The sequence below is a fragment of the Salvia hispanica genome, chromosome 3, assembly GCF_023119035.1.
Source record: "Salvia hispanica cultivar TCC Black 2014 chromosome 3, UniMelb_Shisp_WGS_1.0, whole genome shotgun sequence".
Taxonomy (NCBI): Eukaryota; Viridiplantae; Streptophyta; class Magnoliopsida; order Lamiales; family Lamiaceae; genus Salvia; species Salvia hispanica.
Window position 1 is genome coordinate 54972945 of NC_062967.1, and position 12230 is coordinate 54985174.

Sequence of the window (12230 nt, forward strand, 5' to 3'; positions counted from 1 at the left end):
CTTTTAGGAATAGATTGACCAGTTTTGCTGATTGCTAACAAGATACTCCACATTCTCTAACAAATTTTACCAATTGTGGACTTAGATGCTGATTCTCTAGGAATTGGGTTAGTTGACATTCAGTTTTGGAATAACACTCTTGCAGATCTATGACTAGTAAATACATCTCAGAACCACCTATTATATTAATGCAAACTTCAACAAATTTTTGGTCCAGTTATGTAACTATGTAGATATGCATGTTATGTAGCTGAAACATTACTGTTGAAATATGGAACAAGGAATTTTGGCCTTGTGTCGCTTCAAATAACCAATAATTTGCTTTTACATTTATCTTTTCCTTCCCCTTTCTGGCTGAATGTATGGATAAATCTTAAATACATATGTTATGATAGAAACCTTGGAGCGGTTAGACTTTTTTTCTAATGGGTTGGACCAGCTCTTTGTCGATTGGGGTCAGGCATTTTCAGTTTTCAGGTTGCAACATGGCTCTGATGCCATGAATCCATGAAAGATTCCCATCTTATAACCAATTGATTTTAGAATGAAACCCTATGGTTTTTTATCATGTTTTTTACTCTGGTACAAATATCGTGATGCAGTATTTTATTATGGTTGTTTTGTGAGGTAATAATATGAAACATTTGCTTTTCGGCATAATATTTTGTGCAGTGTTGTTTTGTGAGGTAATGAGGAGAGAATAAAGTAAGAGAGAGGAAACACAGATAGAGTATTTGGATATGTAGGAACATCACTATGCTTGGGCACAGTAAGGTATTCAAGGGTAAAAAGACTGAGATAGGGACATGTTTATAAGCAGTGAATTTCAGGTAGGAATAAACATTATACACACACTTAATAATCTAAAACGCTCAAGTGGTAGTTACGTAATGGCAGAAAAAAGTAGGATGGTTATTGCTTGCTGCTTGTAGCATGGGCAAAATACAGATTCTAAGGATTGCATGTATGAAGCCAGGATACTACTACTAAAGATTTAATAATTATCAAGTAGATATGGGTTCATACTTGTATTTCTGCAAACAATGGATTGGAAGCTGTCAGATACTATTCACTTTGCTGTTATTGAGCTTCAAAACCGAGAAAGATAAGCCTTGTTGGGGGGTACTAAATACAGCCATGAACACAGAAAAAGAATACAAATATAAGAAGCTGGTGGGCAACATCTAACTGAACCTTGGGCAACTTTACTAAATTTCATTGGATATAACTATACATTTCTGTCATTTCTATGTGACAGCAGTGCATGAAAAATTAGATCAACGAATTTACAGCAATGGCCCCAGATTGAGTTCGCAGTACATGTATAATACAAATGTGTTAACAATTTTAAACAAGCAAATGACAATGCGATCCCCTCTGAGCATTAATCCTCATATGTCTACAATATTAGGTTTATTTGTACAAAGTAAACACGAATAGACATGTTAAAATAAAGTTGAATTATAATGAATTGGAAAATAAGGTATTGGATTATTTCCATTACAAAGGCGCTAACAAATTACCTTATTTTGGATTTTTGGCAAATTATAGTACTACATATTTTTGGGTTTACACTATTACATACCCAAATCCCAATTTGAGATTTGAAGAATGTAAAAAGTGATTTGATGTTTTAGAATAAAATGAGTTTGAATATTATGTAAATTGTTGAAGATGCTCTAAGATAACTCGTGGTAATGAATAATTTTAGGCAAAATTATGAAAGTAACTATGCTTAGTTATGTTTCGTTAAGTTATTTTCTTAGGCAAATCAAGCGTACATTCTACAACAGTAATGCTAATCACCTATTTTGTCTTCAACACCCAGATTCAACATAAGCAACAAAAGTGGATTGAGCATATTTAAAAATTTCAGTGTGATTGCATTGGAGTGATCTAAGTGAAGGAGAAGACAGCTATATATGGCCGGATCATCAACTCGTCCGATTGGCAACAAGAAGTAGTATATGCCAATAATTGACGTTGCATACAAGGTTGTTAATTTCATCACCTATATATATATATATTTATATATCATACACCTTTAATTACCCATCATAGTATTCCTTGTCACATTAGTTAATTTGAAGCATGGTGAGTGTGTTAACTAATTATACCTCAAGTTGATAAGTTTAATGATCTAATCATATAGTATATGATCTACACAGGGAGAAGACGACGCAGAGAAGGGTGCGACAATGCCATCGGAGATGAAAGGGAAAGGAGGTGTCCGAGCTGCATCTTTCATTTATGGTTTGGCTGCATTGGAAAATATGGGTTTCGTAGCGAACATGATGAGCTTGGTCCTCTACTTCATGTTCAAGCTATATTTCGATCTCCCCACAGCTGCTAACACTTTCACTAACTTGATGGGAACTACATTTCTACTATCTGTAGTTGGTGGCTTCATCTCCGACACTTTTATTAACAGGTTCCACACCTCCATCATTTTTGGGGCACTTGAACTCATGGTAACTAATCTACCTATATAAATAATCTTCATTATTCAAGATCTTATATACTCCCTCTGTTCCCATTTTCCTAAAATGGAAACAACTCTATTTCTACTTTTTCATGTCTCTTACTTTACACTCTCTTCATTAACCCATAAAACAACACTTCATAAAATCTCATGTAGAGAATACTCAATAGTTCCATAATAATTTTCAATTAAATAATTCATTGATTCAGGCTCTAGTAATGCTGACCATTGAAGCTCACTCCGAACATTTGCTACCTTCATTTTGTGGAATCGGAGAGTCGAGTTGTATAGGGGGAGGCAAGGCCGTCTACTTCTACACGACAATGTTCTTGCTGGCGCTGGGCGCGGGTGGACTGCGGGGGTCTTTCCCGGCCCTCGGGGCTGACCAGTTCAATGAGAACGACCCCGAGGAAGCCAAGTCGCTGGCAAGCTATTTCAATTGGCTGCTGCTGAGTATAGTTGGTGGTGCATCAATCGGAGTCACAGTTATCGTTTGGGTTTCTACAAACCACCCTTTGAAAGACAACTGGTGGAAGGGGTTCCTCATAGTCACCATTGCCACCTTCTTAGCTTTTGTGGTACTTATACTTGGGAAACCCTTCTATCGCCTCAAAATCCCTAAACACAGCCCACTTGTTAGAATCGCACAGGTATGCATATTCACACAAGTTTGTCATCTTGTTTACGTCAGATCTTAAAATCTACCGGTCCAAATCATAGCTTAGAGTTTGTACAGTATGTAGTTACATTTGATTACATCTCTATTTAACAATCCATGCTTCATTCTTCCTTTTCTCAGGTAATAATAGTAGCGGTAAAAAATCGTGGGCTGCCTCATCCTGAGAACCCTAATGAGCTCTACGAGCTGAGCAAGAAAGATTTAGACTCCACAATTGCAATAATTCCTCATACCCAACAGTTCAGGTAATGATCGTATTATTTATCGTTTGGTAGCTATGTTAGAGCAAAGTAAACACACTTATTTGAACTTCACTGTATGCTAACAACTAGTTAAAGTTAATCTTGAATCTTCGAGTGGTTACATTTTGTTAGGATAATGAGAATTATCTTGCCTATACCTGTTATTTTATATGCGTAATAAATTATCATGTTGGTCAAGTAAGCGTATACAAGCAATTATTACTGTATCATATGATCTAGTCGAAACATGACTGATCTACCAACGGTATAAATATATAGGTGGCTAGACAAAGCAGCAATCCTAGGGGAGAAAACAGAGGCAACAGAATGGGAAATCTGCACAGTGACACAGGTAGAAGAAGTGAAGGTGCTAACAAGGATGTTACCAATCATAGGAAGCACCATCATCATGAACACATGCCTCGCCCAGCTGCAGACCTTCTCCGTCCAGCAAGGCAACAGAATGGACACTAAGCTGGGGTCATTCAAGGTCCCACCGGCCTCAATCCCGATCATCCCCCTCCTCTTCATGGTCATCCTCATCCCCATATACGACGCGCTGTTTGTCCCCTTGGCACGCCGCCTCACAGGGCACCCAACGGGAATCACCCAGCTCCAGCGCGTGGGGGTGGGGCTCGTCCTGTCAGCGGTGTCCATGTCAGCAGCCGCCCTGGTGGAGGTGAAGAGGAGGCGGCAGTCGCTGGAGAACCCCTTGGCGCCTGTGAGCCTCTTCTGGCTGTCGTTCCAGTACGGTATATTTGGGATAGCGGACATGTTCACGCTGGTCGGGCTCATGGAGTTCTTCTACAAGGAGGCGCCCGCCGGGATGAAGTCGCTGTCCACCTCCTTCACGTGGATATCGCTCTCGTTGGGCTACTTCTTGAGCAGTGTGTTGGTGGAGGTGGTGACGGCGGTCACCAAAAGGGTGACGCCGAGTAAAAAGGCGTGGGTGTATGGCCTGGATTTGGATAGGAATAAGTTGGATCTGTTTTATTGGCTTCTTGCTATTTTGAGTGTCATCAACTTCTTCCACTATCTCTTTTGGGCAATGTGGTACAAGTACAAGACCAACGCCGATGACAACGGCGGTGTTGTTGTCGTTGAGGCTGCCGGAGAGCCTGATAAACTTGATTGACTGTGTTATATTTTTTTTTTCTTTACTTTTGTTTTTATTTGGTTTTATGTTCATGAGTTGTCAACGGATTATTACATTGGAAGGTCATTTGAAATAATAACTACATTTTCTGCAAATTTCAATTTATAGTTTTAACTTTTATTAATTTTTTGTATGACCTAAATATATGGGGAGGCTATTTCATTATAACAAGGTCACTCAATCCTTTAAAAGGTATCATACAAGGAAATCAACACTATACTTATATAATGAACATCGGACTACACATGAGATAGACAAGACAAGAGACAAGAGATCCATCATTGAATTGGGCCGAAGTAATAATACCGGACTTCCACTCGTTGCAACAAAAAAGGCAATTCTGTCGCCTTGGCGGGCCCCACACTCTGGCCCGATATCATGTGAGTGGGTTAAATCAGGGTATATAGTAGCCCGTTAAGGGGAAGGCCTTAACCCACTGGCTGCCAGAAGCCCGTCTTGCCATCTCTCAAGACCTCACACTTGTGTCTGAGATATGGAAGCAACTGCACGACAGCAGTGGGATTTGAACTCAAACTCATTGCAGCAAGATCTGCCCTTCCGTTGCCAACTGCGCTACGCCCCTGTGGGCAAAAATAATCAGTTGGGAAGCTACTCATATCGGACTTCCACTCGTAAGATAAACAAAATAAGAGATAGAGATAAATAGATCCATCTTTTACTAGGATTTGTTTTGATACTATATAGAAATGGGTCACTCATCTCCTAAAATAATATTAAATTTAATGTCGTATGTGCCAATGACCCATCTACTCCCTCTGTTCCCTATTATATGTCATGTCCGTGAATAATTGTCCCATTTCATGTTTACTACATTTGGTAGTGGATTCCACATTCCACTAATTCATTTTACTCACATTTTATTATAGTACTAATACTAATATATAAAAGTAGGATCAATATTTTAATACTCCCTCCGTCCCACTTTAGGAGTCCCGATTACTTTTGCATATCCGTTTTGTAAAAATCCCAATAAATAGTTAAAGGGAATAAATAGTAAATTAAGAGAGAGAATAATGTAGAGAAGAGTCTTGTAATGATGGTGGGGGATATCGTACTCTCATCCGTCGCACGAAGACAATTCATCCGATCGAATATGGGCATGCCCCTACCACTAACTAGGTAAGTCATGCATGTAAAAGAACTACGTGAGCTTTGATTCCCCAATGCAATTGAGCATTGGGGATACGTAGGCACCTCAATTTAAATTTAAGTTGAATTTAAGGTTTTTTTTTTCCCTTTATTTTTCCTTTTTTTTTATTTGTTTCAACTTTAAAAATATGCAAATATAATTAAATAACTTTATTTGTATATACTCTAGTCGGTGAAGGAGACTTCTCTATAAGACTAATTCTAGGAAATTTATAACAATTCTACCATAATTGTTGATTGTTAGACTAAACTCAACATTTAAGGTTGAATTGCTAAAGGTGTCCTCAACTTAGTTATGTAGAAACATCTCATTCGCCGACTAAAAGTATATACTTATAAATTTGTTGTTCAAAACTTCAAGTCATTTTTGTAGGTCTAGTTGAAATTTACAAGTATATTTAAATTTATTGTTTAAGACTTCAAGACTTCAAGTTTTTTGTAAATTGTAATCGTTATAATTGTAACTCGTAGTCTCGTTGAAATTTATATCTCAATAAAATTGCAACTTTCATCCTTATTGTTTGAATTTTATTTATGCGCCTTTTGTAGATAAATAAAAACTAAAAAGACAAAAAAATTGAACTGTAGAACCAGCCCGGAACCGCCGGTTTGGCCCAAAAACCGGTGGTTTTTGAACCGGAACGGCCAACACCTTGTCGGGCCGGTTCAGGTTCAAGGTTTTGCTGAACCGTGAACCGTCGATTTTGAACCGGAACCGACGGTTTTGAACCGTGTGCAGGTTTAAGTCTATCCATTGATCTGACATTAAGAAAGGCAAACTAGTTGTGCAATTGAGACACTATTGAGTTACTTTGTTTTTCCAATGGTACATCCGAAAGATTGTATCTCACGATTGAATGTGTTATTATATTGGATTCATGAGACTGAATCTCACAACTTATTCTTATATGAATAACACATGATAATAAATTATAGTATCCCATCTTATTAAACTAATCTAACAACATAATTCTAAATGAATAATCATATGATAATGAGTCCTAAATTCAAAATACTCCTAAAGAAATGAACAAAGTGGAAAAAATTGTCAAGTTCATGGTTTATATATGACTGAATTTGAAAGTTGCAGATCCAATATTCATTACTCCTATTTTTTTGACAATTTAACTTTAATTGTAATACTAGAATTTAGTTAAAATATGATTTATTTATTTTGATAAAGTTTTACATTTCGCCCGCAAAGAAAAATTTATCATAATATTTTTGTTTTGTTCATAAAAACTTATCATGTATAGTAAGATGGTAGACATGATCTAACCTACTCTTACATCACTTACATATGGAGTAATATTTTATTAAAATTCGTGTCATTTATCACATGATAAATTTATTCTGCATATGCACATATATGCAGTTGTTACGAAGAATCCAAACCCATGCAGTAGCAGCACCGACTAGTGGAGACAAAAAGCCCCTTTCAGTATACAGCTGTGCCGCAAGGTGTTAGGCCATGTTTGGTGCCCACCATACCAATTCATAAATCATCAGCCACAATTAATAGATTAATATACATATTATATAAATAGCAAGTCCTTTTGTATGGTAGTGAAAAAAAGTCCTTTCGTAGGAGTATTATAATTTCATAACCCCTCTCTCCGTCCATAAAAAATAAAATAATTTATATATGACACAGATATTAATGTAAAATTAGTAAAATAAGATAGAATGCAAAAAAGTAAGAAAGAAGGACAAAAAGTAGTTGAGAAGTGTGTTTAGTAGAATGATGTGTAAGATTATTATTTATTAAAAACTTTCCATAACTGGACGTGCTCTATTTTTTGTGGATGGCTAAAAATGGTGATTGTGCTCTATTTTATTTGGACGGAGGGAGGATTAAAATTAGTCCTTTCTAGATTAAACTCATTCATTTATGTGTTCCAATTTGAGAATTAAGACCATTATATGGACATGTTTATGTACATGACGAAGTAATTTAATTTCTTAACTTGTGTATATTGGGCTCAAATCTTATAAATCTGGTTTAAAAATAAGATTTAATCCTATAAATAAGATTTAATTGTATAAATAAGATTTTAATCGTGTAAATTAGAGTTTTATCGTATAAATCATACTCCCTCCTCCGTCCAAAAAAAGTAGGGCACATTTACAATTTTTGGCAGTCCACAAAAAATAAAGCATATTCATTTATGAAAAGTTTTCAACAAATAATAACCTACACATCATTCCACTAACACTATTACTCATTAATTTTTTTCTCCTTCTCTCTTACTTTTTCCCTTATCTCTTACTTTACCAATTCTACATTAAAATCCGTGTCATACACCAATTGCCCTATTTTTTGTGTACGGAGGGAGTATTTAATTGTGTAATATCATGTTTGATTAATCGTGTACATACGATTCAGGTCATTTTTGTATCTTGTCAACCATACTATACATATTATGTCGTGTCTGAGTCGTATTCAAATTTGAAGGTAGTTGATCGGAATTGTGTTCGAGTTGAGAATTTCATTTAACAGGTCGAATTCGAGTGACTTTGTTGGGTTATATCGTTATGAGATTAATCTAATAACTATCTAACCCGAATATTAATAGGTCGGGTTCGTGTTCGAGTTGAGAATTTGGCACATGTGCGTGTTAACCATCAATTTTCACTATAGTCAATTATTGTGTTCATATATAAAAAAAAAACTCTATTTATTTAACCAGAAACTGGAATTGAATAACCTTTGACTCTTTTGTCAACATTCCTCCTGTAAATTTCATGTATGACTGTATGAGTTCAAAAAGATTACGTCACTTTTGTCATAAGTGAGATGAAACTACAATAAATTTTTTGAAGGAAAACAAATTTAGTCAGAGAAGCAGGCAATGTATGCGTTAGATCTGCCATACAGAAAAAGTGAATGGAATGAATTAAGGTAAAAGAGACAAAAAGAAATAAATTAGGAGTCCGAGTCAATTTTCACAGATAAATGTCAATTTCCATAAATACAGAACCAGATTTTTAACATAGATTTGGGTGATAAAAATAGTTACCAGAAAAAACCAGATTGACAAAATAGTGTGTTTTCACATTCATCAACTCACCTAGTATAACGACATCTAGAAAATGACATTCATGATTCATGTCTATATATGTTGCCTGCCTCTTTGTCTTCCTTCTCCTTCTTCTTCTTCTTCTTCTTCTTCTTCAAATGGAGGTGATGACAGGCTTATGGCTTGTGCTTGCTGCTGCAATTTCAGCTGCAGTTGCCTTCCCATCTCAAGAGGTTCTCTTTGTTAATGAAACAATTGAATCTCACTCTTATTTAGAATCTCTGTATGGGATTGCTTCTGCTGCTGCCTCTCCCAATGCTCTTATGGTGCCTCTTACTCTCATCAATGGAGCTGCTGCTAAAGGAGCTGGTGGGATTTCTTGCTCTTCAAAATGCTTTCTAATGGCATTTGATTTTGTGTTCAATTTGTTCTTCATAAATGAGGAATCTATTTTTATTTTTCAATCTTGGAATAAAACTGGAGGCATGTAAATCGATAACCTTTCTTGAACCACATTGCAGTGTGTCTGGATGGAACTTTGCCCGGTTATCACTTTCATCGTGGATCCGGGAGCGGGGCGAATAGTTGGATTGTTGACTTAGAGGTTTGTGTTTGTTGTAACAATGCTCATGTTTTTTAATATGTATGGTGCTGTTTGTTTCTTTGATACAATCTAAATTGTTTCATTTTTGGTTGATCTACTTGTAGAGGAGAAAAGCTGTTGTTTTAGTTTTAAGTCTTTGAGATAATTTGATGATTAGAGGATAGTACTATTGTATCATCAGTAAATCCCAATTCATGATTTTGTTCTAATAAATGACTTGGTTCTTGAAAAAGCAAAGCATGAGCAAGATTTAGGTGATGAAATTCGATTGAATATGTATTCAATCATATGGTGCAGGGCGGCGGGTGGTGCAACAACGTTAAGACGTGTGTTTATCGCAAGAAGACACGCCGAGGGTCATCAAATTACTTTGAAAAGCAAATTGCATTTACTGGGATACTTAGTGATAAGGCTTCGGAAAATCCAGGTACAAATATAGTTTTGTTAAACTGATTTCTCATTTACCACAACAACTCTTCTTTGGGTAACTGTTTGATGACTTTTGCTATGTCAGATTTTTATAACTGGAATCGAGTGAAGGTACGATACTGTGATGGAGCCTCCTTCTCAGGGGAGGGCGAAAATAAGGTATGATGTGTTGTGTTAGTGTACCTATTATCTCATCTACCGTTACTCCAAATCATGACTAGACAACGATTCCTTGATTTAGGCCGCAGGGTTGCAGTTTAGAGGGCAACGCATCTATCAAGCTGCGATGGACGAACTGATGTCCAAAGGAATGCACAATGCCAACCAAGTAATCATGATTTGTCGATGGTATTCTGTTGCTTTGTAATGTCGTTGTATTGATTATTGAATGAGTTGTGGTTCAGGTACTTCTGGCCGGTTGCTCTGCTGGTGGTCTAGCTGTTATTTTGCACTGCGACAGATTTAGAGGTTTATTCCCATCAAGTACCAGAGTGAAGTGCCTCAGCGACGGTGGACTCTTTATGAATGCGTAACGTCCTAATCCTTGGAACACTTGTAGATGTAGGTATATCTAAGTCTAGTTTTGCAATATGCGCAGTCCAGATGTCTCTGGTGGCCATACTATGAGGAATTTCTTCAATGGTGTTGTTAACCTACAGGGTGCTGAGAGGACTTGCACCAACCACGGCGATCCAACTTCAGTAAGTCTCGCTCGTGCTCAATGAGTTGGTGTTGGTTCAAGATTTCGGGGTAGTACTAATATATATATATCCATCTGTTTTTGTATCAGTGTTTCTTTCCTGAGAATGTAATAGCCAACATAAGAACTCCTCTCTTCGTCCTAAATGCTGCCTATGATGCATGGCAGGTATGCAATATAGTGAAGTTTCTCAACACATCTTCTACTATAACTATAACATAATTTTTGTTTTAGGTCCAAGAAAGCTTGGCTCCGCCATCAGCTGATCCTCGTGGCAACTGGCGTCTCTGTAGAAACAATATTGCGCAATGTTCACCTTCACAGATCCAATTCTTGCAAGGTCATCATTCTACTTTACGTATCGTTAATTAATTCTCTAGACCTCGTCTGTGACAATACGCCACACACCAGGTTTTAGGACTCATATACTGAACCAGATAAAAGGCTTTGCATCATCAAGGCAGACTGGGATATTCTTGAATTCTTGCTTCGCTCACTGCCAATCCGAGAGGCAGGATACGTGGTATGCTAATAATTCTCCCAAAATCGGAAACAAGGTATGCACTAAGACCATTCCGTATTCTGCATTTCAATTTGTTTCTTGAAAACTAATCAAGATTCTAGCTTGCTTTCTTGTTTTGTTTCGAACAAGTTATATGTCCCGTTGCTGTGATTTGCAGGGTATTGCAAAATCTGTTGGAGATTGGTACTTTGACCGGGCAAATGTGAAGTCGATCGACTGCCCCTATCCCTGTGATACAACTTGTCATAACCTCCAATTCCACTGAACAATAATGTGCTCTCCTCTTACATTTTTTTTGTTACATATAGTGATCTCAAGTCCCATTTATATTGAGAAAATAAGACTGTTGAGTTTGTTGAAAAGAAAAAAGAAAGGGTTTTTACCTATTATACTGAGATCTCATGTCTTGTAACTTTGGAAAAGGATATGAGGATATTGGTCACAAAATTTTATTTTATACTATTATTTTGTTTATAATTTTGCTGTTGATTATGGCTAAATTGCGACTGTTTGTGGAACTTACACGACTAATTGCTTCTTAAGAAAATTTCCTAATTATTTACTTTTGAGTTAATAATTATTTAAATTATGAAATTTAATCAAATTATTTAGTTTTGTAAAAAAATTTAATAAAATACTTCATTCGTCCAATAAAAGATGTCACACTTGTGGGACGACACGGGATTTTAAGAGATTTTTTGGTGTGTTAAATAGAGAGAGAAAATATAATATTTATATTTATATGAGAGAATTTTTTCTAGATATAGAAATGTGACATCTTTTGTGAGACAAACTAAAAATGAAAGTGTGAAATTTATTACGAGACAATGAGGAGTATTAAATTATGAAATCACATTTACTATTATTACTACTTAAACCTAACTTCTATTATGATATTATAATACCATAATATTAAAAAATCATTTCCCTTGTTTATTATAGCGTGTGATATTTTATTCATTCTTCGTTAACTAATAGTTCTCCTGAAAAATGGCCATTGGAAGTTACAGGGGAGCATTGACCAAATTTTAAAATTACTACTCCCTCCGTCCCACAAAAGATGTCATACTTGTAGGATAATACGAGATTTTAAGAGGTTTTATTTTGTGTGTTAAATGGAGAGAGAAAATATAATTTTTATATTCATGTGAGAGGGAACTTTTACCCAAAATGGAAATGTGACATCTTTTGTGGGACAAACTAAAAAGGAAAGTGGGACATCTTT

General features: G+C 36.2%; 2 protein-coding genes across 2 annotated transcripts; both read left to right on the forward strand.

Annotated features, from left to right (window-relative positions):
• Nucleotides 1-135: 135 nt before the first annotated feature.
• On the forward strand, nt 136-4654 carry LOC125214427 (protein NRT1/ PTR FAMILY 4.5-like). Its single transcript, XM_048115453.1, has 5 exons — nt 136-1994; nt 2169-2471; nt 2692-3132; nt 3282-3406; nt 3683-4654. The coding sequence occupies exons 1-5, from the start codon at nt 1968-1970 to the stop codon at nt 4536-4538; spliced, it is 1752 nt and encodes a 583-aa protein (XP_047971410.1). The 5' UTR covers nt 136-1967; the 3' UTR covers nt 4539-4654.
• Nucleotides 4655-8887: 4233 nt separating this feature from the next.
• Nucleotides 8888-11482, forward strand: LOC125212110 (pectin acetylesterase 10-like). The gene is made up of 11 exons (XM_048112167.1): nt 8888-9118; nt 9271-9353; nt 9651-9780; nt 9868-9941; nt 10024-10110; nt 10187-10311; nt 10381-10483; nt 10573-10650; nt 10717-10822; nt 10894-11039; nt 11163-11482. The coding sequence occupies exons 1-11, from the start codon at nt 8908-8910 to the stop codon at nt 11268-11270; spliced, it is 1251 nt and encodes a 416-aa protein (XP_047968124.1). The 5' UTR covers nt 8888-8907; the 3' UTR covers nt 11271-11482.
• The last annotated feature ends 748 nt before the right edge of the window (nt 11483-12230 follow it).

Excerpts from the sequence above, each read along its gene's own strand:
- LOC125214427 (XM_048115453.1), top strand. The coding sequence starts at position 1,968 with ATGCCAATAATTGACGTTGCATACAAG. Across the intron at positions 1,995-2,168 it reads TAATTGACGTTGCATACAAG|GGAGAAGACGACGCAGAGAA; the intron begins GTTGTTAATTTC and ends TGATCTACACAG. Across the intron at positions 2,472-2,691 it reads TTGGGGCACTTGAACTCATG|GCTCTAGTAATGCTGACCAT; the intron begins GTAACTAATCTA and ends TCATTGATTCAG.
- LOC125212110 (XM_048112167.1), top strand. The coding sequence starts at position 8,908 with ATGGAGGTGATGACAGGCTTATGGCTTGTGCTTGCTGCTGCAATTTCA. Across the intron at positions 9,354-9,650 it reads GTTGGATTGTTGACTTAGAG|GGCGGCGGGTGGTGCAACAA; the intron begins GTTTGTGTTTGT and ends CATATGGTGCAG. Across the intron at positions 10,312-10,380 it reads GGTGGACTCTTTATGAATGC|TCCAGATGTCTCTGGTGGCC; the intron begins GTAACGTCCTAA and ends CAATATGCGCAG.